Raw genomic sequence first — 27,774 nt, 5'->3', positions numbered from 1 at the left:
CTAAATATTCCTGATACACTAAATATATTTGGGATATGGGGTATCCATTCTGGCCCCCATGCGTCCTTTGCCCAAGATAACACAAATAAAACCCATGGCTATTTGGCAGGCAAATTGGTGAGCAACAGGTGTGGCCAGGGGTAATAATCTCTCTTTGATAGGCCAGGGTCTATCTGTGGACATTCTTGCCCAAACCTGGACTCTGGGCTTCATAACCAAACCATCAGTAAGAAAGGTTGATGCAGCAGAAAGATATCTGAGCATTGTGTAACCCATGATTCAGCTACTGTGGCCCATCTCCTTGAACCCTTATTTTAAGTCTTAACTTACCCTACATCTTTCCCCTTGTCTCAGGTTATGTGTTTAAATTGATTTAAAAAATCATGCATCCCCAACATTTTGATTTAATTTGAGTCTTTTTATGCCATGGGAGAGCTTGCTTGGTAGTGTGTTTGGAGGCTACCAGGGCATCAAAGTACCTTCCCACAGGACAGTGGGGAGTCAAATGTGGAAGTAGGAAAAATATTAAGGAAACTGAAGCCAGTAACCTAGGGGAGAGAAGACGGTCCTCAAGCCAGGGTGGTAGCATAGTGGTACAGAGAATTGATGTTTCCATATATATTTTGAAGGCAAAATCAAGAGGATTTCTAGAAGAATTGAATGGACAAGAATGAAGTAATTATCAACTAAATGGGGGAATGTTTTAATGAAAGATTAGGATGGGGGAGTACCAAGGATTCTATTTTGGACATGCTAACTTTAAGATGTCAAACATCCATGTGAAGAAAAAATATAGGGAACTGTAGGGAATTCTCTGGCTGTCCAGTGGTTCAGACTCGGTGCTTTCACTGCTGAGGCCTGGGTTCAATCCCTAGTGGGGGAACTAAGGTACTGCAAGCCACTCGCCCCCCACCCCCCCCCCACAAAAAAAAAAAAAAAGAAAAGAAAAGAAAAGAAAAAGAAAAAGAAATTGGGTGTATGTCTGTCTGGAGTTTAGGAGAGAAGCCTGGGTTGGCAATATAAAATTGGAAGTCATTAATGTACAGCTGGTACTGAAAGTCTGAACTTGGTGAGATCTTCAAGCGAGTGAGTACAGAAAAAGAAGTAGTAAAAACTTAGCCCTGTATACCCCAACATTAAGGGTCTGGGGAGAAGAGATGAGCTAGCAATAGATACAGAGCCTCTGGTAAGAGAGAACCAAGTGAAGAAAGTATATCAAAGAGAAATTGTAGGGTCAATTATGTCAGTGTTTCCAATAGGTCAAATAAAATGAAGACTAATAATTGGCCATTGGATGTAGAAAAATGATTGTGTATTAGTTTATCTTCTGTCTTTCCCTAGTAAAAAGAGACTGTTTTTTTCCTTGCTGTATCACCAGTGCCAAGTACAATGCCTGAAGCACAGCAGTCATTCAGTAATATTAATGAATAAATGAATTAATTAACATTCCTGATGCTATTGACTGAGAGCTTTCCTGTATACTCACTAGGTTAGAGTCCTGAACAAGCAATGAAACTGTGTTAAGTAATACATGCTGATTCTCAGGGTATTTAGTCACAATAATTTTTTCTATTTGTTAAGGTTTTAGTGTAGACTATGTTGTGTTTTTTGTTTTTTGTTTTTTTGGGTTTTTTGGTCTGCATTGGGTCTTTGTCACTGCACGTGGGGTTTCTTTAGTTGTGGCGAGCGGGGGAGCAGGGGCTACTCTCTGTTGCAGTATGTGGGCCTCCCACTGCGGCACCTCCTGTTGCGGAGCATGGGTTCCAGGTGCGTGGGCCTCAGTAGTTGCAGCATGTGGGTTCAGTAGTTGCAGCACGTGGGCCCTAGAGCGTGCGGGCTTCAGTAGTTGTGGTGCACGGGCTCAGCGGTTGTGGCTCTCAGGCTCCAGAGTGCAGGGTCAGCAGCTGTGGCACACAGGCTTAGCCGCTCTGCAGTATGTGGGATCCTCCCCGACCAGGGAAGGAACGCATGTCCTCTTCATTGGCAGGCAGATCCCCAACTACTGCACCACCAGGGAACTCCTATGGTTTCTTTTTCAAGGGTAGTTTTCCCAGTACAGCTGGAAAGGAAAGCCAAGAAGTTGTCCGTGGTTTCTGATGTCTTGATTCTATAACCCCTGAACCTAGCAGATGTTTATAGCAAGAACTTTTTATGCAACAAACTTTAATCCATTAACAACAGATAAAATAAACCCATGAATTTTGAACTAAATCCTCTCTTGGGAGAAAGGTAAAAACTTGAACTCCTGGACAGGCCCTCTCATTGCAACAAAGGATGATTGATCCTTTGTCCCTTAATTTGGGTCTGAGCTTTGGGTCTGAGAGTTCCACAGCCTTTGGGAGCATTCTCTTAAAGTTGAAATTGATGAAAAGATGGTATTAAAACACCGAGATTTCCCCTTAGATTTGAAAAGGCCTGTGGGACCAGTAGAAATGGGAGGTGCTAATGAGTTGTATTTGAGGTGACCCAATCCTACAGATTCTGATTAACTGGTCTATGGAAAGACCAGTTATTATTTAAACAAAGAACTTTTTCATAGTAATTCTTATGTGCCTTCACATAAGAGACAGATCTTTTGTCCACATGATGTCTGAGTTTCTCTTTGGCAGTTAAATCCTATGGCTATTCAGAAAAATGAGATGAGGTTGATAGAAAGTGAGAACGAGAAAGACAAAAATCACAGCAAACCTATCCAGTTATGCTGTGATCATCCTCAGAAGGCTAAGGAAGGCTCCTCCTGCCTTTTATTTACCACCCAGAATGTGAGTACAAACGAACAGGTGTGACACAGTAGGAATAATCAAGATAATATCTCCAAGTGCAAAAACTGTTTCAAAAAACATATTGACTTTAGGGTATTTCCCATGGCCCCATAACAGACTAGAGAATCTCAGCTGGAATGTGGTTGTGATGCAATTAGGGATGAGGCATAAATGAGTAATAACTGCTTCACATTGCACTTACTATTTGTCAGGCACTGGTACTTAAGTACTTTTCATTTATCAACTCATTAATCCTCAAAACAATCCTTTGAGCGAGGTATCAATATCATTATCACACAATTGTATAAATGGAGAAACTAAGGCCCAGAAAAGATGTGTAACTTAACCCGTTCTCACCACAAGAGAATGGTGGTATAGGTTTAATCCCAAGCCATCTGCTTCTAATGATTATGCTTAAATGTTTCACCATCTTGCATCCCTTTGGTAGTAAAGTCACAAAACAGGACATTTACATCTCTTAAAATATTTATTTTTATCTTTTACATCCTAAACAGAGAGATTATTCTTTATGTCGAAAATATATGTGGGTCTGCTTAGCGGTGCCAAATCGGACGATTTTTCACAAGTTGAAAACAAGTACATTTTTCATTCACATGCTTACATTAGTGACAAAAAAATTAAGAAAAATATGTCTAAATAAAACATATGTGCTCTCCATATGTGGACCAGGAATGTTTGTACTTTTGCTTTATCTGAATCCATTACTATAACTGTCCCTCCCCAGTTCTTGTCACCAGTGACATTCACCATTTCACCAAATACATAAATTAAGACTTAATGAGCGCCAATTATGAGCCTCGCCTTTTAAAAGCAACCAAAAAAACCCTTTACTCACTTGACTCTATGAGTGGACTAATTTGTATAAAATGTCCTCCCTATCCTTTGTGGTAAATAAGTGATCCAGACCAGCAATAGGCTACTGACTATCCCTCCAGGCACATAGAACATGCCTGCGAGCTTGATTTGACAAGATAGTTATTACCTTTAGAGGGGCAGAGATGTCACTAACTAACCTTAAAGACGAATTCTTTTTCTATAAAACACTTTCCCAGTTTGGGATCTGAATACACTTTTTCCAAGTAACAGTGCCAGACTCGATTGTGTGTGACTTCTTGCCAGTGGTAGTGTATTAACTGACACAAAGTTACCCCACTTTTCATACGTGGTTAAATTATAAAAATTACTTTCTAAAAGAAAGTTACATAGTAGTGAACGTAGGCATCTGCAAGGACTTTCCCCACTACCTCCTTTAGCAAATTACACAACTAAAGACCCCATACCAATTCAGCGTGAATATATCCTTAGGTAAGGAATTGACTGGATAGCGATCCTAACGACCCCTGCTGTACCTGGGCGGGATTGGGAACACACGCGTCCCAGAGTAAGCACAAAACAGTTTTGCAGACCAAAGTACAATAACCACATTTTTCGTTATTTTAACAACTCCAAGCAATGAAAAATATCAGAATCACAGCTCCTTACAAGGGAAAAGTAGGAAGCCCTGAAAAGGGCCTTTTGTTAAAGGAACAGACACAAAACTAAACACTCAGCCGCCAAAACCATAAAGGGTGCGTCCCTGGCGCTTGAGCGCGTAGACCACGTCCATGGCGGTGACAGTCTTGCGCTTGGCGTGCTCGGTGTAAGTAACAGCGTCCCGAATCACGTTCTCCAGGAACACCTTCAGCACCCCGCGGGTCTCCTCATAGATAAGGCCGGAGATGCGCTTGACGCCACCACGCCGGGCCAGACGCCGAATGGCGGGCTTGGTGATGCCCTGGATATTATCGCGCAGGACCTTGCGGTGGCGTTTGGCGCCCCCCTTTCCGAGACCCTTCCCCCCTTTCCCACGACCCGACATAACGAACACTTGGAAGCCCACCAAAGCCTAGCTTCATACAGCTCGCGGATGCAAGTCTTTATACGTCCGTTAGCGGACCGAACTGAGAACCTGAAGGCGGGAAGTCCCGCCCTAAGGGGGGGGAGGGGAATTTGACCAAAAAAAAAAAGAAAAAGAGGCTTTCTCTGTTCTTTTGTACAGTTTCACGCTGTGGTAACTTATTTTGTTACCATGTTTTAAGGCTTTAACAATTGCTTTTGAATGCGAACGCAAAACATTAGTGTTGTGGAAAAGGGCAAAACTCGTTATCTCACCACACAGAGATCACTGCTGGTAGCTAATTTGGTATTTTGGTGAATAGATAAAAGCAGATATTCTTTCAAAGAAAATGTATGCAATGCTGCATATGCCCTTTTAAAACCTCTTTACACTGGTATATTTAACTCAATTTCCCTTGAGTTTTTAATAAGTTATTAATATCTGCTTATTATTCCTCCCCATGAATTCTCCATAGCACAGTTTCAAACAATTCCCTAGCAATTCCTTAAACAGCCAGATTTTTAAAATAATTCTTTTCTCCACCAATGAAATGCCTTTAACATCATACTTGGAGCTATTACTAAAATTCTATTCTGTTCTATATACTATGGTTTCCAAAATCTATTTGTTACATTCAGAATTAATTTGGGGATAGATGATTTTTTTTTTGTCTTTGGTTGATCAAGTGGTCAGCAAGCAAGATTTATGGATTTATTTGCCAGTGATAAAGTACCCTCTTTAACGTAATTTCTGTAATGTACTGGGGACACTAGTCCTTCCTATTGTGTTTCCATTAAAATGTATTAACATTGTAACTTGTTTCAAGAAAAAAGAAAACGCTTTTGGGTTTTTCAGAGGCACAAGGCTTTCCTGCCAACATAGAAAAATTATAATCATTTCAAAGAGAACTGAAGAGGTGAAGGAAAATTTTTTAAATTTCCAACTCTTTACTCTTAGCCTGGCACAAGAGAAAGGACTCAGGTTTATTTTTCAAACTGCTCTTGTTTACTCCATGACTAAAAGCCATCTAATCCCTTTAACAATGTTTATCATTTTACAGTTACGTATGAGAGGTGGTGGAGCAAGGTGGGGTAAATTGAAAGGAGAGGGAACTAGGTGAGAAACTAGAAAATGGAACAACCTACATTATGCTGTCTCGCAACTCTTAAGTCATCAAGTCCTGTCAGCACTCTATCTTAAAATTACCCTAGCTTCCAACTATTAAGGCTGAGACTTTAATAATGCATAAAGTTGTGGACCTGTTGCAGCTTAGGGAGGAAGCACTCAGACACACTGGCTGCGAATTCGGCTTCCTTGTCAACTAATACCTTCGACTTCTGGATCCTCCAGAAGGAGTAAGTAATTCGTTACTTCAATTTCATAGGCAGTAAGTAGCTAAGTAGATTATTGGATAGGACCCAAAAACTAGGTAGCTTATCGGGATAGGATCCAGAGATAAGATTAAAGAAAACCCCAGGAGTTATTGCGATGCTCTGGCTACTTGCAGTGCAAAGATTTATCTTCAAATACTTCTGCAAACCGAAGGATACATGCATTATTAGTTCTTCATTAAGTACACGAAAGCTACTTATAATAGTGAAAGCCAACTGTAACAAACATGCAAAAATGCATGAGGATCAAGGCTCCCCCAAAAACGTAGAAATTTTTTATCTAAAGCTATACTTACACATTCAAAGAAACATGAAACATTTCAAAACAGACGTAACAACGCACAAGCTCTTTTTCGGAAAGTGTAGGTGGCTCTGAAAAGAGCCATTGGGTGTGAGAAAGTCTGATCAATCGCTCAGCAATCAGTGACTCACTTGGAGCTGGTGTACTTGGTGACAGCCTTGGTGCCCTCTGACACGGCGTGCTTGGCCAGCTCGCCGGGCAGCAGCAGGCGCACGGCCGTCTGGATCTCCCTGGAGGTGATGGTAGAGCGCTTGTTGTAATGCGCCAGGCGCGACGCCTCGCCCGCGATGCGCTCGAAGATGTCGTTAACGAACGAATTCATGATGCCCATGGCTTTAGACGAGATACCAGTGTCCGGGTGCACCTGCTTCAGCACTTTGTACACGTACACGGAGTAGCTTTCCTTGCGACTGCGCTTGCGCTTCTTACCATCTTTTTTCTGGGCCTTGGTCACCGCCTTTTTGGAACCCTTCTTTGGAGCAAAAGTGGACTTGGCAGACTCCGGCATGGCGAAGAACTGCGATCAAGGTAAAACGAACGATTAGGAAACCAACAAGTACCTCTTTAACAACAAGGCTTTATGCAAATGAGGTGCGGTAAAGGTTTCTAGTGATTGGTGATTCTTCTCCAGTGAAGTCATAGCTCAGTTTTGCCCAATCAAGGTAGGCATCCTGAATAGTCGCGTTTCCATTGGCGTAAATGAAAGTAAAATGTTAGCCAATCGTATAGCTTCCTTTTCGCTCCTAGCAGGGGCTATAAAAGATGCGATTCTTGGCTTTTGTGTTTGTTATCCCTGAAAGCGTTTATAGGTTAGTAGTTATGTCTGGGCGAGGGAAACAAGGCGGGAAGGCTCGCGCCAAGTCTAAGACCCGCTCGTCGCGGGCCGGGCTCCAATTCCCCGTGGGCCGAGTGCACCGTTTGCTCCGCAAAGGCAACTACGCTGAGCGGGTTGGGGCCGGCGCGCCGTTGTATCTGGCGGCGGTGTTGGAGTACCTGACGGCCGAGATTTTGGAGCTGGCGGGCAACGCGGCCCGCGACAACAAGAAGACGCGCATTATCCCGCGTCATTTGCAGCTGGCCATTCGCAACGACGAGGAGCTCAACAAGCTGCTGGGTAAAGTCACTATCGCGCAGGGTGGTGTCCTGCCTAACATCCAGGCCGTGCTACTGCCCAAGAAGACTGAGAGCCACCACAAGACCAAGTAGGGACTAAGTTTGGAAACACCAAAAGGCTCTTTTCAGAGCCACTTCTATCATCATAAAAAAGGTGACACGACTTGGTACACTTTTATTCTGTGAAGTACAGTACTGATACTTTCAAATTAGGTTTCAGTCATAGGGTGTCCTCAACTCTTTTCCATATTTCGGAGTTGGTATTTAGGAGCCGTTGTCAACAAAATTCACATTTGTGTCAGACTAATTTCAAAATCACTGAAGCTACAAGGTTATTAAGTTGACTCACCTATGTTCGTATGTGGGAGGTAGGCAAGTGGTATAAATGAGTTTTTATGAAGCCAAAGCATCTGTTGGAGGGGCCCTGAAGTTTTTTGTGAATGATACACAAACTCATCTGGGGTGTCAGGAAGATAGTAAATCCTGCATCTTAAAAATTTTGCTCTTAAAGAGTTGTTTTAAAACGCTTAACGATACCCAGTCGTTACCTAGGCTGGAAAAATTAAGTAGATATACAAATAGAACAATTCAAGCTTGACTGTAACAACGATGGTGGTGGATGCTATTGATTCCAAGAGCACTAATGATTAAGACTTACAGTTTGAAAAAAAAAAAGATGAATTCTGAAACAACCAAAGGCCGTTTTCAGAATAATAAAAGATTCTGGTATGTTCGTATTTCTGATCAGGCATAGCAAGGTCCTTTAATTCTATGCTTTAGGAAAGATTTGGAACATATATGCCACTTTGCAGTTTTGCCATTTCAAGAAATGCAGGCACAAAGGCAATTTCTTCTGTTTCCTCTTTTATTAAATTCTAATGCACTTGTTTTCAAAAAATATCACACACTTGGGTACCATGCATTAAGGATACAATGTTAATGAGACGCCGCCGGTCCTAAAGAAAATCTAATGGGGAGAAACAAGAGTAAATAAAGAACAATGTAGCAAGATAAGTAAGCTCAGAATATAAGGGGAGCATAGAGGAGTAAGATCTGTGAGAGGTAACACTTGGTCTGAGGATTAAAGGAAATCGGGAAATAGAGGAAAGTGTAGGGATTCCAGCAGAAAATGAGCGTCACCAAATTCATGGCTTGTGGTATGTGCAGGCAAATGACAAAAAGTTCGATACTGGCAAATAAGGCAGAGTGGTCACAAGAGAGGAAGAGCCAGAGCGATCTCTAGGCCAGTCCTTTGGTTTCAAATGCTTTATATATACTAATGACTTCCAAATTTTTATGTCCATCCCAGACTTATCTCAAGTTCAGACATACACATACATCTACTTTCTGATATTCTTGTAGATCTCCGGGAAATTAAAAATGTATATCCCAGACTGAACATCATCATCACTACTTTCCCAGTGATTCTTATCTTAGTACTTGGCATCACCATCTATCCATTAGCATGAGCCAAAATGGTCTGGTGTCTGAGTATTCATTTTTGTGAGCCATTACTATAGCAAAACTCCAAGTTCCTTGTATGGAATGATGAAATTATGTTGAAATTCCAGAAAAGCTTAGGTAGGATAACTGACTACCGGAGTTCAGCACATAGAGAGTTTAGAGACATGGAATATTTGTATCCACATAATTAGAAACGTACACATAACTAGGACTGCTCATTTCCCCTGAATAAATCTTCAAATAATGAGAACTGAAAGATTACTTGGAGAAGCAATATACTGACTGCATATATCCAGGAGAGGGTGCCCTACCCAGCCAGCAGAAAGGGCCATCTCTGTTGTGGGTCCCTCTTGACTTAATATCTCAGTTCCCCAAGCCAGAAGGCCCTGTTTACACACTCAAGAATACCAATCTGTTTAGAAATTGGCCTTAGATGTGGCTGGGGCGGGGGTGGGGGACGACTGCTTCCCATCAAATCTTTTTTCCCATAGGAAGGCTGATTCCTGGGAGGGGACACTCAATTACTTTTTGCTTAAGGTGTTAATCCAAGTAGAAAGCATTAGATCATTTTAACTTGGTAAAATATTAGCATCACCCTAAATCCCATGTGGAAATCATAGGTCCTGCATTTCACAAGCCCCCTCAGAAAAGGAATGGGCATGATCACATCTGACAGTCTAATCGTAGCAGTAATGTGTTTTCTAACTAAGAGAAATTAGGAATGTAAGAAAGGTCTAACCACTTGTTTTACTAAGTTGGGAAATGGAAATAACACATACACCTGGTACTTAGAAAATCAAAATGTATAAAGTCCACCTGTCTCCCACAAGCAAAGCTAGTAGCAGTAATTAGCAGGGAAACAGTCCTTTTTCAGTGTGCATATGGGCGGCTCTGAAAAGAGCCTTTTGGGGTGAATGGGAGACCTTCAGGCTCACGCCCTCTCCCCGCGGATGCGGCGGGCAAGCTGGATGTCCTTGGGCATGATGGTGACGCGCTTGGCGTGGATGGCACACAGGTTGGTGTCCTCGAAGAGCCCCACCAGGTAGGCCTCGCACGCCTCCTGCAGCGCCATCACAGCCGAGCTCTGGAAGCGCAGGTCGGTCTTGAAGTCCTGCGCGATCTCGCGCACCAGGCGCTGGAACGGCAGCTTGCGGATGAGCAGCTCCGTGGACTTCTGGTAGCGGCGGATCTCGCGCAGGGCCACCGTGCCGGGCCGGTAGCGGTGCGGCTTCTTCACGCCGCCCGTGGCCGGTGCGCTCTTCCGTGCCGCCTTGGTGGCCAGCTGCTTGCGCGGCGCCTTGCCGCCGGTGGACTTGCGAGCGGTCTGCTTAGTACGAGCCATGGCTAGATGATTCAGCTAGCATACAGGCGCCGCCTGGCCACCTATTTATAGCGAGAGTCACAAGCTGATTGGACAAAAAGAGACCAGAACTATCCAACCGGTAACCGGACTGCTTAGGAGTCGAAAATTTTATTTGTAGTTCCCGCAATCCTCCGATAGTCTCAGTTATCTGTGGCCTCAATTTTTTTTGCATTTTTCCTGTAAAGTTGTTTGCTCTGTAACAGCAATTTCCAGTAGAAATAAATACAAGCTACATAAGAAACGGAAACTTTTCTAGCAACATTAGAACAAAATAAAAACAGAAGAAATTATTTTTAATAGTATTCTGTTTAACCCCATATATCTAAAATATTCATTTCAACATGTAATCAATATAATTGTTAGATATTTCACATTTTTTTAAATTTTGCACTGTTTGAAATCCAGTGTGTATATTACTTGTCCACTACTTTGTTCAAACTAGCCACATATCCAGTGATCAGTGGCCACAATTGGTTAATAGCAGCGCTGTACCATCACCCCTCAGCTTTCCTTCAAACACGAATTTTAAGAACTTTTAAATTTTTTTCAGTAAGTGCAATCTGATTTGCATGTGAGGAATTAAAGGGTTAATAACTTCATAGGGAAACTCATCCTTACATGAACTTCTTTTCATTGTTAGTTAATATAAAACAATTCCATTGCAGCACAATTTATTTTTCTATTTTAAGAATGTAATTCCTTTGTTTTTAAAGAATCTAATTCCCCACCAGTAACCTATGTTTACCGCAAGCTACACACCCCTTGAGTTTGCATCTACATCCAATAGTTCCTTAGCAACTGGCAGAACCTTAGGAGAGCCTCCTTGCCTGGCATCTGATACATCTGATCCTCCCCCTCCCCCCAGGGCCTAGAAATTACCAAGGCAAGCTTTTTTTTTTTTTTTTAAGGAAAAAATGATCTAATCCCATCAGTACAAGGTCTTTTAACAATAAAAAGACCAAGAAAACGGCATTTTAAAACTAGAATATCGCATTTTTATCCTGAAACGAATGATCATCGACTTATATAGACACCTGTTTGTATGGATGGGTGCAAGGGAGCTTGGAAAATACTTGAGAACCCAATAATAAACAATGAGTATAATTGCCAGGCACCTCAGCTAACGTTTCCGATAAGAAGCCTGAGTATTTAAATTTTCCTTAATCAGCAATGTAAAAGGTAATGCACACTGACGTGAAATTAGGTCTTTCTCAGAAATCTTACGGCTCCAAAAATGGCCTTTGACCTAAGATACAGGTTTGGTTTGATCCCTGAATACTCAGGATGTCTAGAACCCAGAAAACAAAAATGTCTTAAAACTGCCACAAAAAGGCACATTGACCTTCCACCAGAAGTTTGTGCTTTCCAGAGGTTCGTGATGGGTAGAGGTGAAGGTGACAATACTTAATGACTCACTCCACATAACCCCTCAAATCTGCCAATGCTGATGAATCAAAGTTTATAGGTTATTTCACACACTTTAACATGGAGTGGAAATCACTTCCTAACACAAGTTTTGAGGTTCATGTAATTCACCTATAATGGTCCGAAGTATTATCTAGAGCACAAGAAACTTTGTAAGCCTAGTGTTCAGTTCTTCCCAGAAAACTGTAGGTGGCTCTGAAAAGAGCCTTTGGTTTGATTGAGAAACTTGAGCTGCATTAAACTAATCCAGACTTCTATTTGCCTTTGGCCTTGTGGTGGCTCTCAGTCTTCTTGGGCAGCAGCACGGCCTGGATGTTGGGCAAGACACCACCCTGCGCGATGGTGACTTTACCCAGCAGCTTGTTGAGCTCCTCGTCGTTGCGGATGGCCAGCTGCAGGTGGCGCGGAATGATACGCGTCTTCTTGTTGTCGCGGGCCGCGTTGCCCGCCAGCTCCAAGATCTCGGCCGTCAGGTACTCCAGCACCGCCGCCAGGTACACCGGCGCGCCGGCCCCGACCCGCTCGGCGTAGTTGCCCTTGCGGAGAAGACGGTGCACTCGGCCCACAGGGAACTGAAGCCCGGCCCGCGAAGAGCGAGTCTTAGCCTTGGCGCGAGCCTTACCGCCTTGTTTGCCTCGCCCGGACATGGTTCGGGATCAACAACCACTATCACAGATAACAAGCAAGAACTTTAAAACGCATATTTTATAGGCCCTGTTAGGCGCGAAAAGGAAGCTATACGATTGGCTAACATTTTACTTTCATTTAGGCCAATGGAAACGCGACTATGCTGGATGCCTACCTCGGCTGGGCAAAAATTGAGCTATGACGTCACTGGAGAATATTACCAATCACCAGAAACCTTTATCCCGCCTCATTTGCATAAACCCTTGTTGTTAAAGAAGTGCCTTTTATTTTTATGGCCTTTTGTTTCATTTCGACTGCAGTACTTCAGCATGCCTGAGCTTGCCAAGTCCACTCGTGTCCCGAAGAAGGGCTCCAAGAAGGCAGTGACCAAGGCGCCGAAGAAGGATGGCAAGAAGCGCAAACGCAGCCGCAAGCAGAGCTACTCCGTGTACGTGTACAAGGTGCTGAAGCAGGTCCACCCGGACACTGGCATCTCATCCAAGGCCATGGGCATCATGAATTTGTTCGCTAACGACATTTTCGAGCGCATCGCGGGCGAGGCGTCGCGCCTGGCGCATTACGCTCAACCATCACATCCAGGGAGATCCAGACGGCTGTTCGCCTGCTGCTGCCTGGAGAGCTGGCCAAGCACGCAGTGTATGAGGGTACCAAGGCTATCACCAAGTATACCAGCTCCAAGTAAATGTATTTATAGGCGTTGCCAAACCCAAAGGCTCTTTTCAGAGCTGCTTAACACTTCTCATGAAAGAGCTGGGGCGCCTTGCCTGTCATTTCCGTGCGGGGGGTGGAGGGGGCGGGGAGAGAGGAGGAGGAGGAGGTGTCTTTGCTGGATCTGGGTAATATTTGAGGAAGTGACGTTTAACCCAAATTCGGTGTTAATCTGACATGTTCAGACAAGAAAGTGCATTTTTGCGAGCATTTCTGGTGTGAACACTATGTTCTTTGATTCATCTAGCCCGTCTCCCCATGTTTTGACTGGACAGACAATACCTGAAAACCTCGAGAGCAACAATGACAACGCCAGGGAAATCCAGGAAGTCACTGGACTGGTTCCCTTTAGATACTAGTTTAATTTCACAGTTAGGAAGCCCCAAATTAAAATGTTTGCAGTTTAGCACATTCTAAAAGTGCGCCTGGGAGCCTGTAAGCATTGTGAATGGAAGCCATTTTTACGTGTACAGGAACTCCAGACCCATTCACTGCATAGCCCTTTTTCTCGTATCACTTTGCAGCAGACCACGATGCCGTACACTAGTGCAGGAACTAAGGAACAAGACCAGCTACAATATGTGATCTGAACAGCTAACTCCTTAAAAGAAAAGATAGGTACCCCTGAAAAGAGCTTTTACAATTGAAAACGGCAATACAAGATACAATGCAGTCAGCCGCCAAAGCCATAGTGGGTGTGTCCCTGGAGCTAGAGAGAACAAAGTCTACAGCGGTGACCGTTTTGCGCTTGGCACGTTGGGTGTAGGTTATGGCGTCATGGTCACATTTCATAGTAAGACCTTCAGCACCCCGCGGGTCTCTGTAGACGAGACCGGAGATGCACTTGACTCCACCCTGGATGTTGGCACACAGGACCTTACCGTGGCTCTTAGCACCACCATTAACCCTAGCCCCTCCCCGCCTTGCCGCGGCCTTGCCATGTTGAGAGTACAGATAAATCAAAACTCTAAAGACAACAGTGGAAAAAAGGTGTACTCAAGGCGGGGGATGGGGGGATGGGGGGGCAGCCGTTTATTTGAATTCTTCGGACCAAATTGAAAACTAGAGACACCCGAGCGGGGAAGACTCGCATTTCTCGCTCCGCCCCTTCCTTGTTCCAAACAAAGGCGGAGGAGGAAGTACCCTCTACGCCCGAAGTAGCTGAGTTCATCTTGGATAAGGTGAGGCCTAAGGTGCGGTGCCCTTGGAGGGAAGAAAAGGTGCTGTGGACCCAGAGATGTATTTTAGGCACGAAAAAGAGATTAACCAGAGAATGCGGAATGTGCTGCATGGCCTAGGGGCAGGGATGGATGGAGGCTCTTTTTAATTGGGCCCGTTTTAAGCACTTTGAATTTTGAATCACATGTACACATTGTCCATAAATAAACAAAACACACATACGATAATAAATGTTTCAGTAGAGATGTGCATGGAAAGCCCAAGGAGCACAGAATAAATAATATTACCAATAGAGGAGGGTGGTGTACAAAACAGCATTCTGGGCACTTGAAGTAAGAAAGTGGATATCACATTCAAGGCATCGGAAATGGTTAGTGGGACTAAAATCTACAGGAGTGGGCTTCTCAAAACGATGACAGGATTTCAGTATAAAACCACTAGGTATGAACCATGAAACGTTTATCAAATAAGGTTCTGAAATATTCATGATTCAAGATGCCAATTTAGCGTTGTATGGTTATTTAAATGAAGCAGACTCTCACGTTACTTGTTAAATTAATCTAGCAGTCATAGGAGTTTCTTTGTTCCTCTGAGCATGAAGGAGAAAAAGAAACTACCACTGGTCCGTTTTGGAACTAGTAGTCCTCTTTTTAACCAGCTGAAAAGAGATGTCAAATTCAACATTGTTACCTTTGCAGCCAGCCAGGGGATCAGAATTGCAAACTGCATAGATCTATATCTAAGGAATATGCAACAATGTCTAATGTTTGGGCTTCCTAGGAGATCTCTTACAAATCAAATGAGACTCCCACATTTTTATTCACTGAGAACAGACAACTCGGTGGTAGTTTTGAATACCGGCAGAGAATTCCATATTGGACAGGAGAAAGAGAATCTGACAACTCTTTAGATCACATTCTTTTGACTACTTTTATGCAGGAGGATTGGAACTGTAATTTCAGGGTAGAGGAACATCTTGGTTTTTTGAGAATCATTAATTATAGACTTTCATTTTTAAGTTTAGGTTCTGAAATTTAAGTAGTTAATATTATAAGAAAGAGCAGGCCTGAGTTCATATTTTACATGAAAAATAGAAAAAAGACTGTAGAGGATTTTAGCCTTCAAAAGGGCTTTATCTTCCACCATCCAGGAAGTCTTCTCTACTGTACAGATTGGCTTATTGTCAATAAGGGTATTCTTTGTTTTTTTTTATTTTCATATGTTTAGTAGGTACATTCCTCACCTTCGTTCATGCAAGTTTTTTAATAAATTTGTTTTCTATAACCTCATATTCTTCTATGAGAACCTACTGTTTAGTCTGTCTCAGCAGGTTTATAAGATAGAAGTTGTAACAGAGATGCGATAATCCATAGAGCTTAAGGAGGGCCTGCTTTCCTTAAGGAGAAACCTGACTTTCTCCCCTAGCCTGTCTTCCTCTGCAGTGTTTCCATGAGCCTTAGTTGTTATAAACTGGAAGTAGCAATGGAATGCTTCAAGCTGGGACTTTATTAGGATTCTTACATCTGAGGAATATATTCACGATAACAAAACTCACAAGAGATACTCATCAAACTAGAATTCACTATATTAGTTGTAATGAGAAGTATGCCTGGCCTGACTGACCAATTTATGGGTCATAAATTGCTTTAGTAAGTTAAGAAAGTAAATGAAGTAGCCTGATTCCTAAGGAACATTTTCATAAATCTTTAACAGCACTATAACTTCTCTCTCTTTATTCTTGGTATAATTGTATCTTAAACAGTGACACTTGCAATCTAGCATGAATTACTTGTCTCCCTGGAGGATTTTGAGGTAGAGGTCACCAACAATCCTCACACCTCACCTTTCTTTGCTCAGATTCTAGCATTCCATCTCAACTCCCGTGCACATACCTGTCATTAAATTGTTGGAATTTCACTTTTATATCATTTTACATTTGACTGCATGATTTCTTAATATCTGAGAAACATTAGAGCTTTGGAAGTGCTTTCAAAGAACCTCATCCATCTATTCCTGCTCCTGTTATGACCAGGTTCTATTTCTGTACCCTTTCTTCAACTTCTGGGAAAGAACTCCAGGTAAGTTTTATAAAACTGAATTCCCAGATGAGAGCCCCCAAAGATGCACTTACATATGGGAGAGGTTAGCACCCTTCAGGCTCTCAAATGTGTTGATTTAGAATCTCAATATCTGTGTGTACAAAAAAGACTACAGACTTAGAATTTTAAAACAAAACTTTGTCATTTATAAAACTGTGCTGCAGGAAGAAAGGAAAAGGGGTGAGAAGGAGACCTGCAAGCTTAACCAAGCAGATGAGTCCAACCTCTCGTTTAGTGGCCCCCAGGTTTTCCTCTCCCTCTCCATGCAATGAAGGTAGGAGTTAGAACTCTTAGATACCAAGACCATGTTTCCTTGGCAAAACAAGACAAAACAAAACAAAATACCAGAAAATGGATGATCTGAGGTCACCGAGGGGTGACTTCACTACCACAAAGGTGCAAATGCCATTCTGGTCACTGTGCGATCACAGACAAGTCAGTGAAACTCATTGTACCAGTTTCCTTATCTGCAAAACAGGGGTAGAAACCCAGCCCAGTTTCATCAAAAAGTTGTTTGGATCGAATAAGACAATATATGTATCAGGGAAATAATTAAGCATCATGCAATAAGGGAAGAAGAATTATATAGAAAGTATTGCCAATTCCAGTTATAAATCAGGCATATAATTGTAGAGCCAATGATTTTATGTGACCCAATCAGCCAGCAGAAGGGAAATTAATTTATTTCATCATCAAGTATTTGTTAAGCACCTATGATTATGTGACAAGCACTATGCTAGTATGGAGGATACACAGTGAAAAAAAGCCTGTGAAAGTTCCTGCTCTTGTGGCACTTTGAGGGGAGGGGTAAGCTAGGCAATAAAAGAATAAATTAATAAAATTCTTAATATATCAGCTCCTTAGTCAGTGATTTGGCTAAAAATAAAGCAGGAAAGGGGATAGGAAGTTGGGGATCTCAATTTTAAGGAGGGTATGCAGAAAGGCGTCGTGGAGGAGTCATTGGCATAAAGTGCTGAGTCACTACCTGGGGGAATCTGTTCCAGGCAAAAGGAACAAGTACCCAAGTCAGGTACTTAGTGTGTTCTGGGAACTGCAAGAGGCCGTTGTGGCTGGGGAAAGGGAGCTATGGGGTGAGCAGTTTTGAGCTTCTTGTGTCTTTTTCTCTTAGTCCAACTTAATTTCTGCACAGAGCCTTGACAGCCTGCATGTTTTCTAAATAGCTGCTGAAAAAAATGCCCTGCAAAGCAAGACGAGATGGCGCCACCTCTGCTAGGCTCTAGATCCAGGAAAGCAAACAGTATTATTGCAAAACCATCCCGAAAGAGGTGAATTCCAACAAAGGAGTCTTGTTCTCAGCCATACCCCAAGCACAGAGCCTGGAATGTTCACTCAGTGAATGACACCCCAACAAATGTTTTTTTACAGCTTAGTATAATAACCGTACATAGCACTTAGATGGTGTCTTTAGGGAAGTTTTCTTATCTCTAATCATCCCACTCTCACAAAACCCCACGCAAGCCCAACAATTTTGTAAACAATCATCATTTTTGAAAACATATGACAAACTTATATAGCTCCATAAGAAGACACTGATGTTCACTAAAGCATTACTTATAATGGCAAAAAATTGGGGACAGTCCTACTGGGTAAAACTAAGGGAGTAGATCAGGAAAATTCCTGTTTCTAGAGTTGTTCAGGTTACTGTTATTGCATAATAAGCAGCCCAAGCTCGGTGGCACAAAACATTTTATTATGTTCATGGATTCTGTGATCAGGAACTAGGTCAGAGCACAGCAGGAATGGCTATCTGCTCCAAGATGTCTGGGGCCCCAGGTGGAGGATCACTGACTTGTGATTCTTGGGACAGCCGCTGAGGTCTGGAATCGTCTGGAAACATCTTCACTCACGTGTCTGGCAATTGACACTGGCTGTGGGCTGGGACTGTCTGCCAGAGCACTTTTATGTGGTCTGGCTTCCCAACTGTGTGGTGGCCCAGAGTGTTCAGACTTCTCATATATTCCAAAAGTGAGTATCCCAGGACACTTAACCAGAAGCTGTGACTTCCCATCTCAGGATAAAAGTCAAAATCCTAACCAGGTCCCACACAGCATTGCTAGTTGTATATAAGATGATTAAGTGGGAGGTACAAAGGTGGAAGCAGGGATGTCACCCTTAGAAAAGGTCCCTGAAAACCCAAATGAAAATGTCGTTTTACAAAAGTTGTGCAGTCCTAACGATAATTCTTGGGTATAGGACTGTCCTGAGCACAGCTGAACTTCCAGCATCTCTGGCCCTGTTCTGTCAACGCCAGTTGTGCCCTGAGCCATTGAGACAACCAAAACACCCACACGTTTTCAAAATGCCCCTCCAGGGGGCGGTACAGTTTTGTTGGTGGGATGGGGGGAACACGTTGTTTAAAATTTACTAGTTGGGATCCGGTGCCTAAAAGATGGATATTTGTCACAAGAGATACCTTTCCAAATTTCTCCCTTGTGGGCCCCATGGTGTAATGGTTAGCACTCTGGACTTTGAATCCAGCGATCCGAGTTCAAATCTCGGTGGGACCTAGCCAGCTGTTCTCGTTTTCATTTTTATTTCTGCCATCTCGTCCCTTAAAACCAGCATTTCCCCCTGTAATCCAGCCCACCACACGTCAGTCATAATGAACAATAGTATCTTGGTCAGGCTTCGGAAATTTGAGCCCACCGGCTGCTGGAGCGAAGCTGTATGCAGAAACCAGCGCCGCAGGGAGCAGTCGCCAATCCTGTAACCTGTGCCCAGGTCCGGGCGCGGAGGGGCTGTCTCTCGGCTGTCTCCCCGGGCTTTATTCCTAGAAAGGAATCTATGTGCGCATGCAAACGGACTTTCTGTTTTTAAAAGAATGGCCACATTACCCTAAAACTGGAAAAGGAAGTCTAAACTGAGACGTGATAAATATCTGATTAGAAGCTGCTTTCCCTGGCGGCTCTGCTCTTCACTGAGCTTTCTCAGAGGGTGGCATCCGAGCCCACACAGGCAGAGCACGATGGATTAGCAGTCCCGGGCCATAACCACTTTCAGGCCACCTCGTCCCATCTTAGCTCCAAATTCTTTAGATTCTTTCTTAGACTTATGTTAGTAATACTTCTGCATTTGGATTAAGTTGATCCGTGTGGTACAGTTCTTCAAACTGCAGGTAGCAACCCATGAGTGAGCAGACCTTGTTGTCACCTTTGAGAATCCTAAGACAGGACAAGTTCTTTCCACTTTGTTCGGGGCAGCTTTCCACATTTTAATGATTGCTGCCCTAACCTGCCCACATCTCCAACCTCATTTGTCACCGTTCCTGTCACACACTTACCTACAAATTAGTTTCTAGTCACAGGCCACGATAAAATTATTTCTATTCTTCCATTTTTTTTCCTCTCCACATTTTCTACCAGCAAAACTTTTTTGCCCTCCCACTTCCCCTCATGTTATGAGGTCTGATTCTCTACTCATTCCTCAAATATTAACTTAGCCCTTTCAGCCCTTCTTACTGAGGCCTTCATTGACTCCCTTCCTCTAGGCTTACGTGCCCCATCTGTGTTTCCTCAGCACCGGAATGTCCCCTTCTCCTACCACCTCACGTTTTAATTGCTTGTTTGATAAGCCCTCCCTCCTGCTCTAGACAGCAAGGTCTCCTAGGGGAGAGACCAGTACTGTGGCCTTGTTCACCTTTCAGTTCTCAGTCTCACAGTCCCTGGTTCCTGTTAGGAGTTCAAAAATACTTGCTGAGTGCAGGGAGTTCCCTGGTTCCTAGTGGTTAGGATTCTGGGCTTTCCCTGGTTGGGGAACTGAGATCCCACAAGATGCATGGCCAACAAAACAAAACAAAACAAACAAACAAAAAACTAGTTGCTGAGTGCATAAAGTTTTCACCTAACCTGGTTTGATCATCCCAGAACCCAGGATAGTTCATGTCCATGCTTGGTTCCAAATCTTTCTGCTCCACTTCTTCCCAGATTTCTTCTCTCTTTTCCTTCAATGATCCCAAGTCTACAGTGACTCTAAGAACAAGTCTTTGCCCAAGACTGGAGCAGAAGCCTCCCTGAAGGTGAATGTCAACCATGACTCTGTCTTAATGAGACCACAGCAGTAGCTAAAGTTGGGGGGTGGGGGGAAGTGTAATTGGAGCACCGAATTTTGCACTTTTGAATGAGAGTTTGAAAAGAAAGTCTTCTTTGACTACATTCTTGCCCTGTCTTCCTGAAGTCTGTATGTGTCTAGTTTTGGTTACCTATTGGTTGTAGGGAGGACAGTGCCTGCCATGGGCTTAGCCTCTGGAAAGCACTAATTACACATTTGTCTTTCAGTTGAAGATTTTTGAGCGCAGCACAGAAAGCTAGGATTTAGGCTGAAGGTGTTCTTTTTCCCTTTCTGAGGGTGCAGGAAGGAGACAGACCTTAACCTCTGAACGCTGCACTTATTTGTCCCCTACTCAGAAGGGTTTCACTTGCTGCTCTCATCACAGTTTGCCTGGGGGCAAGAGTCTGGGAGAGTTGTAGGATGTGGCCCTGGAGAAGTACAGATGCTTTTCTCTGCTAGACGGGGAGCCACACTTCTGCACAAGTCACAGGCGCCTTCCTGCACGTGGTGCACTTTTGTTAACATATCGGGAACCGCGCAGGGTCAAGGCCATTGGGACTATTCTTCCCTGTGGCGTTGGAAAATGTAATTGAACTGGTGTGTTCGTCGCTGACTGGTTATGCCGAGGGAAGAGGAATCTACCTGGCTTTCCCCACACAGATTTAAAAGCATCTCCTTTGTAAGGACATTTTTCTTGAATCCGCCAGGTTTCAACAGTTTAGAATCTCCAGTGGAGGATGTTTACCCTCTCTCCTGAGGGTTTCCTACCCACTCTATGCAAAAAATGAACCGTCCTTGGCCATTCTCCACCTGTTCTAAGCTTGAGGAAAACTCCCAACCCAGCTTTCCAGAAAAGAACCAATCTAAGATTTTTCCAGTAAAAGCCACCCTGAAAAAATCCTTCTTCAAGGGAATCCTGCAAGAAGCCTGGTGTTTACAGGGATACTTAAAGGGTTGTGGAGTTTTTTGTTGGTTTGTTTGGGGTATTTGGTGGGGTTTTGTTTGGGGCGGGGAGGGAGGGCTTGCGCTTTAGAGTCTGTGTCCACAAGAGGGCGCGCCGTCCTCGAAGCCCGCCTCCAGCGTATCTTCGCTTAAAATCTGAAATCCTGGTAGGCAACCCCAAGCTGCAAGCCAAGAAATTCAGTTTCAATTAGGCCAGTCTCATCCTACAGTCGTCGAATTCTGGGAAAATATTTGGAGCAAAACTGGACTCCCCTATACCACTAAAGAATTTGCTAGGCACTCACTCCTAAACTTGCGCAGGATATCGTCGCGCTCTGAGACAGCGAAAAGCCAGCCCAAGGAGTTTGTGAAGATACTGGATTAGGATGCGACTCAGAACATTCGCCAAGACCCATCACAGAAACTGATTTGTCTTGTGGGTTTTCACAAAGTGTGGGCGCCTATGTGTGTGCGGGAAATAGATGTGACAGGCGGGGAGGGAATTTTCTTTGTGTCCTTTTGGGAGTCTCCTCTGCTCATATTTCCCGTTGGTGAAAGGGGAGCAGGAGGACCGTGGGGCTGGACTCGGTCCTAGGAAAACTCCCAAGCGCTTCTCCTTTCTGCTTCCCCCCCACCGCCCCCCAACTCTAAGTTGTGTTCCCAGGACTGCAGGGATCCTTCCTCCAGCCGCGTCTTCCAAGCATGTTTATTTCAGTTTTTCCTTAAACACCAATGTCTCCTCTGCTACTTTGGTAAATCTTTCCATAACGCGTCCGTAAAAGAGAAAGATTATCACCCTAGAAAAAGACGATTTTTCGTGAAAGCAACAGGATCCGATAAAGTAGGGTGAAAGACACCAGGTCTCTGCCTCAGTTTCTTCACCTGTAAAATAGCGATAATGCCCCCCCATCTCACAGGGCGATTGTGAGCCTTGGGCGAAGTAATAGTACAGAACACTTGTCACAAAACCGAGCACTCTGTGGGAATGGGTGAGTGGAGGGGAGGATTCCTAACATTTGGAAGTCAATGTTTTCTATTAGATTCTGGCTAAAAGATGGATGCAGGCATGTGACAGGTAAGCGTCCATGACTTAATCCTAGAGGAGGAAAAGCAAAATGTACGTATACCTTTCAGATAACCAGATCAAGGGACTTAGGGAGGAAGAACTATATCATCAAAGAATTTAGCAAGTATTGGTTAAGAATAGGCCCCATGGTGTAATGGTTAGCACTCTGGACTCTGAATCCAGCGATCCGAGTTCAAATCTCGGTGGGACCTGAGGTTTACCTGTTTTATCTGGTTATCCATCTCCTCTCTGCAAATTTCTGATAATTTTGTTATTTCTACGGAAGCTTTCCCATTCCAACCCCTAGAAATTTCCATCCGCAGACACATGAGCTAACTTGGGGGAAAAAGTCCTGTCCCTTTCATTAGGTTCAAATATAATTTTACTCTTCATATACTAAATACTTCTCAAAAATGCTTTGAGATACTTTTTACTGATCACATGTTACTATTAAACTTGAAAACAACTCAAACTGGGGGGGTGGGGGGGGGGAGATTCTTAAAATACAAAGACACAGGGCTTCCCTGGTGGCGCAGTGGTTGAGGGTCTGCCTGCCAGTGCAGGGCACACGGGTTCGAGCCCTGGTCTGGGAAGATCCCACATGCCGCGGAGCGACTGGGCCCGTGAGCCACAGTTGCTGAGCCTGCGCGTCTGGAGTCTGTGCTCCGCAACAGGAGAGGCCGCGACAGTGAGAGGCCCGCGCACCGCGATGAAGAGTGGCCCCCGCTTGCCACAGCTGGGGAGGGCCCTAGCACAGAAACGAAGACCCAACACAGCCATAGATAAATAAATAAATAAATTAAAAAAAAAAAATACAAAGACACTCATTGGAAATAACTAAATACCATATCTCATTTTTAATATATTTTTCTGTTTCAGAGTAGTATAATAATCAGTCACAGCCTTTAAGCATAAAAAATGCAATATATGGGGATAAAATTCCATGACAGCTATAGAACAGAAATGCCTTTGAAAGAGAAAAATAATTCATGAACATTTTTCGACTGTTAAATAAAAGTATACCAAGTACATTTTTAAAGGATGCTAGGGTATATCAAATTGATCTTAGGCGCCAATGCAAAAAAATCAATGATGGATTGGACTCTTTTAATGTTCAAATCTTACCATATACTGGCAATTACATTCTTTAGAATGATTTAAATTTATTAAGAAACATTTTAGAAGACCACTGGAAAGCAGTGTGTAAGAGCATCAAAATATTTGGCAATTCATAAAGACTAAGGAATTAAGATAGCATGAAGACACTGTCCTTGGTTAAAACAATGAAGTGATAGACCAAAGCAGCCCCCTCACCATCATCTCATTCTCAGACTCATTCATTTCTAATTTTCAGGTGGATTTTTTTCTTCTGTGAATTTCCCATTTGTGTACATTTGATTTAAGATAGCTTATTATGATTTTGTAGGCTTTCATCAAAGCATATTTTTATTAAGCCTTTGTTGCTCAAACTTTTCTTATGCAATAGTTTCCAAGTAAATTTTTTTCTTCTGAGTTCTCTTATTATTTGCAACTACATGTTTTATTATTTTATATTTTGTATTTAAGTCACTAATCTATCTGGAACTTGATTTGTTACTGGCTGAGAGGTAAATGTCCATCTTTGTTTTCTCCAATAGGCAAAGTTAGTTATAGCATCACAATTTATTTTAAAATCAATTTTGCCTACCTACTGAATTGAAATATCAACTTCATCATTTATTAATTTCTACATATCCTTATATCCATTTTTAAATTTATCTATTTCCCTCTATGTATATACTTATGACAGTGCTAGGATCTTCTGATTAGATTTTCTTTTAATACATTTTACTGCCCATAGAGCATTCTTCCCCTAGGCTATCTGACATTTTCAGGTGCAGGGGAATAAGAAGATAAAGAGGGGGAGGTTGGAGATTTAAATAATGTTTCATTTTGTAATTTCAAGCTCCTGGTAAAGAACTGAGAACAAACTGAGATGAGCTGACATAGGAGCCAGTTAGCCTGGGGTAGACAAATCCCAGCAGTTGGGTTTCAGTCCTTTGGATCTCTGTTTATTTATCTTACTCGTAGTAAAGATGCTGGTGCCATTAAACATGGTCCTTTGTTTGGTGAACCCTGCAGGCTTTGAAGAGATCCAGAAAATAACAATCATAGGCCATAAAAGGGCTTCAGCGCTTGTTTGAGATATTTGGGATGTGATAAAGCTCATAGTTTACACAAATAAAGCCAACGGTTCAATCTCTGAGGGACATCTTTTGATTTTTATGATCCACACCTCAAGGACAGTCTGTGACTGTTCTATTTTTCCCTCTCTTCCACTGTTCCCTGTTCCTTCTCTATTCCTCCCACCAGACCTGTTTTGTTTGTTTTCTTTATTCTCTTTCCTGCCTACTTGCAAACTAAACCAACTGTGAAGTATTGTCGCTGCTCTTTTTGAGATAAATTGAAGGACTGCATTTAAGGCTTGGAACTGTCAGAAGCACTTTAGTAACATCAGGCTTGTTTGTAAATGGTTGCAGCAAGAGACCTACAGATTGAATGGCAGTTTCAAATCCTGAAATCACACTGAGGCTTTTATATCATATGTATGAATCAAAGAATTTATGTGGAGAAAAGTCAGAAAGTTTATTCTAAGCTGGATTCGTCTGGAGTCTTGGGAATGAAACACCTGGAGAATGGTGAGAAAATTGCATAAATCCTTGCTCACTGCAGTTGAGCTCTCAAAATGTTCTGTTCATTTCCACAAAATTTTACTGACTCCTTCAAAGTATAGGGCACTGCACCAGAAGATGGGGCCTCTACAACTAACAGCTAAACATATACAACTAAGTACAAAACAAAACAAAACAAACAAAAAGAAAAACAGATGTGGATCTTTTTCTCCAGACCACTGGCCAAGAATGCAGTGAACTGGGTTACTTTTCTCCAAAATTAGTTGTCTCCACAGTTGTCTCCAAATCAAAAGATGTCCCTCAGAGATTGAACCCTTGGCTTTATTTGTGTAAACTATGAGCTTTATCACATCCCAAATATCTCAAACAAATGCTGAAGCCCTTTTATGACCTATGATTATCTTCTGGATCTCTTCAAAGCCTGCAGGGTTCGCCAAAGAAAGGACCGTGTTTAATGGCACCAGCATCTTTACTACGAGTAAGATAACTAAACAGAGATCTAAAGGGACCATGCTAGAGGGCAGGAAGGAGATATTAAAGAAGCAATTAAAATATGTGGTGGTATGACAAGGGCAGTCTGGGTGCCGAGGAAGCATACATGGGAGCAGCTAAGCCGAGATAAAGGAAGCCAGAGAAGCCTCAGTAAGAAGCCCTGTAAAGCCTACGCTGGGATCTGAGGAACGAGAAGAGAATCAAGGCAGGTGGTGAAGTGAGAGCAGAGAGAGGAGGTCTAAAGAATCCCACCATAGCTCATGCCTGGAAGACAAGTGTCAAGACTGAGGAGGGAGATGCAGCAGGTTGAGGGTAACAGCATCAAAGTGTAAAGGGCTCCTCGGGCACACCCTCCTTATTTACCTGTCTGTGCTCAATGTTCCATTTTAAGCAAAAGTTCTCCCTTTTCTCCATTAATTAAATATCTATCATTGATCTGGACTCATGGAATCTTATTTTTTTTCCTATTACACGGTGCTCAAATTAGCCATATTTACCTAGTAGAGCCCTTTCAAGCTGGCTTCTGGGTCCTTGAAGATACCACTGTCATTTGTTTGAGCACGTTCTTACCTTCTGACATAACTAGTTGTTCCAGGCTTGACTTGCATCTACCCTGCCCCAGCCCCAAAGTCAGCCATTTCTCAGAGATTTCTGGTTTCTTTCAATGGGGGATAGTGTTGGAGGCCCTCTTGGGGACTTGTTCTAGTTACTTCTATGATGTCTGCTTCTTGGCCCTTTTAATGGAAAGACCTAAGAAATACATGTGCATGTATATGCACATGTGCATATATACATACACATATGCATATGCATATATGTGCACATATACATGCCTATATACATACATATTCATACTTAAAAAATCATGAGCTCACACTGATACCTCCAACTCTAATCCAACTCTGCAGGATTCTTTCTGGCATTACCTCATTCCATATCTTTACTTGTCCCTTCTTCCACACTGAGATCCGTAGCTCCAACAATATCAGCATATTTACTCACTTGCTTTCTAGACACACACAGTGGCTAAGGAATCGCTTTGCTGTCCACTACCAAAAAAAATCTACTGAAAAGTGTTGAAGATTTGTTTGCAGTTCTCCCCTACATTGACCGAGAGTAAAGGTACACTGTCAACTGCCGTGTTCACAAATTACATTCTTTACTCTTCCATGTAGTTATGATAATGGGATAGAATTGAGTTCATTTGTTGTGTTTTGGATTTTTTTCCCCTCCACTTCCTATCCTTGCTGATTTAATATTATTTTTTGAAAATGTAGAAGATTCACATGCTTTCAAAAGGTAAATGTATACAAAAAAGTGTACTCAGAGAAATGTTCTCCCGATATCCCTTATATTCCATTTACCCCAGAACTATTACTATCCTTTTAGATAACCAGCTTCACTGGTTTACCTTTGCTGTTTTCTTTCCAAAGGGAAAAACACATATATTTTCCTAATCCTCCCCTTTTTTTTGAAAAAAGATAGCATACTATAATCCTGATCTGCCCCTTCCCCTGCCCCCCACCCCCCCCCCCACCACTTAACAATATCTCCTGGAAATCACTCCCTATCTTTTTTGTAGCTGCATAGCATTTCTTCTCTGAGTCCACATGTCATAGTTTATTCAACCAATCTCCTATGCCTGGACATTTAGTTACTTAAAATGCTTTTAGGGGGTAAACAAGCAAAATAAATTGAAGGTGGTTGGTCCTGCCCAATAAGAACATATTCACCAGCAAAGTAAAGGAACAAAACAGGTCCACCTCCTGCAAATTTTTATTAATATTTTTTCTTTTGATATTTTGCTCTGTAAATTCTCATTGTTTAGAAGAGTTTATATTATCTTGTCATACTATAGGCACTCATTTAAAAGTATTTTAATTAGAAATTTTCTCTCAATTTCTTTGGCAAATATATCAGTAAAACTTCTATTTTTCCTCTGAGTTTGTCCATGGAATTCAGAGACAGAGAGACAGAGCAAAGACAAAGACAGACAAAGACAAAGACAGACAAAGAGACAGAGCAAACATCACAACCACACTCAGATATGGCAGAGATGTTGGAATTATCAGACCTGGAATTTTAAGACAACTACGATTAAGATGCTAAGTGCTCTAATGGATGAAGTAGACAACATGCAAGAAAAGATGGGCAATGTAAGCAGAGAGATGGAAATTCTAAGAA

At 42.6% G+C, this 27,774-nt stretch overlaps 5 protein-coding genes, 2 non-coding genes and 1 pseudogene across 7 annotated transcripts; 4 read left to right on the top strand and 4 right to left on the bottom strand.

The window, feature by feature from the left end:
• Positions 1–4,278: 4,278 nt before the first annotated feature.
• On the bottom strand, positions 4,279–4,662 carry LOC118904005 (histone H4). Its single transcript, XM_036869632.1, has one exon. It carries the CDS (start codon positions 4,639–4,641, stop codon positions 4,330–4,332), a length of 312 nt encoding a protein of 103 aa, XP_036725527.1. The 5' UTR covers positions 4,642–4,662; the 3' UTR covers positions 4,279–4,329.
• Positions 4,663–6,404: 1,742 nt separating this feature from the next.
• LOC118903998 (histone H2B type 1-C/E/F/G/I-like) lies at positions 6,405–6,859 on the bottom strand. Its single transcript, XM_036869626.1, has one exon. It carries the CDS (start codon positions 6,857–6,859, stop codon positions 6,479–6,481), a length of 381 nt encoding a protein of 126 aa, XP_036725521.1. The 3' UTR covers positions 6,405–6,478.
• A 311-nt stretch (positions 6,860–7,170) lies between these two features.
• Positions 7,171–7,557, top strand: LOC118903993 (histone H2A type 1-J-like). Its single transcript, XM_036869621.1, has one exon. The coding sequence runs from the start codon at positions 7,171–7,173 to the stop codon at positions 7,555–7,557; it is 387 nt and encodes a 128-aa protein (XP_036725516.1).
• A 2,281-nt stretch (positions 7,558–9,838) lies between these two features.
• On the bottom strand, positions 9,839–10,270 carry LOC118903985 (histone H3.1). Its single transcript, XM_036869609.1, has one exon. The coding sequence runs from the start codon at positions 10,268–10,270 to the stop codon at positions 9,860–9,862; it is 411 nt and encodes a 136-aa protein (XP_036725504.1). The 3' UTR covers positions 9,839–9,859.
• A 1,700-nt stretch (positions 10,271–11,970) lies between these two features.
• LOC118903989 (histone H2A type 1) lies at positions 11,971–12,368 on the bottom strand. Its single transcript, XM_036869615.1, has one exon. The coding sequence runs from the start codon at positions 12,361–12,363 to the stop codon at positions 11,971–11,973; it is 393 nt and encodes a 130-aa protein (XP_036725510.1). The 5' UTR covers positions 12,364–12,368.
• Positions 12,369–12,672: 304 nt separating this feature from the next.
• LOC118904003 lies at positions 12,673–13,046 on the top strand (annotated as a pseudogene).
• A 5,760-nt stretch (positions 13,047–18,806) lies between these two features.
• Positions 18,807–18,878, top strand: TRNAQ-UUG. The gene has a single exon. It is a non-coding gene; the product is annotated as a tRNA-Gln (tRNA).
• A 3,688-nt stretch (positions 18,879–22,566) lies between these two features.
• Positions 22,567–22,638, top strand: TRNAQ-CUG. The gene has a single exon. It is a non-coding gene; the product is annotated as a tRNA-Gln (tRNA).
• The last annotated feature ends 5,136 nt before the right edge of the window (positions 22,639–27,774 follow it).

The sequence above is a fragment of the Balaenoptera musculus genome, chromosome 11 (assembly GCF_009873245.2).
Source record: "Balaenoptera musculus isolate JJ_BM4_2016_0621 chromosome 11, mBalMus1.pri.v3, whole genome shotgun sequence".
NCBI lineage: Eukaryota > Metazoa > Chordata > Mammalia > Artiodactyla > Balaenopteridae > Balaenoptera > Balaenoptera musculus.
Note: the sequence above shows the minus strand (reverse complement) of the source record. Positions and strands in the feature narration are given on the sequence as shown.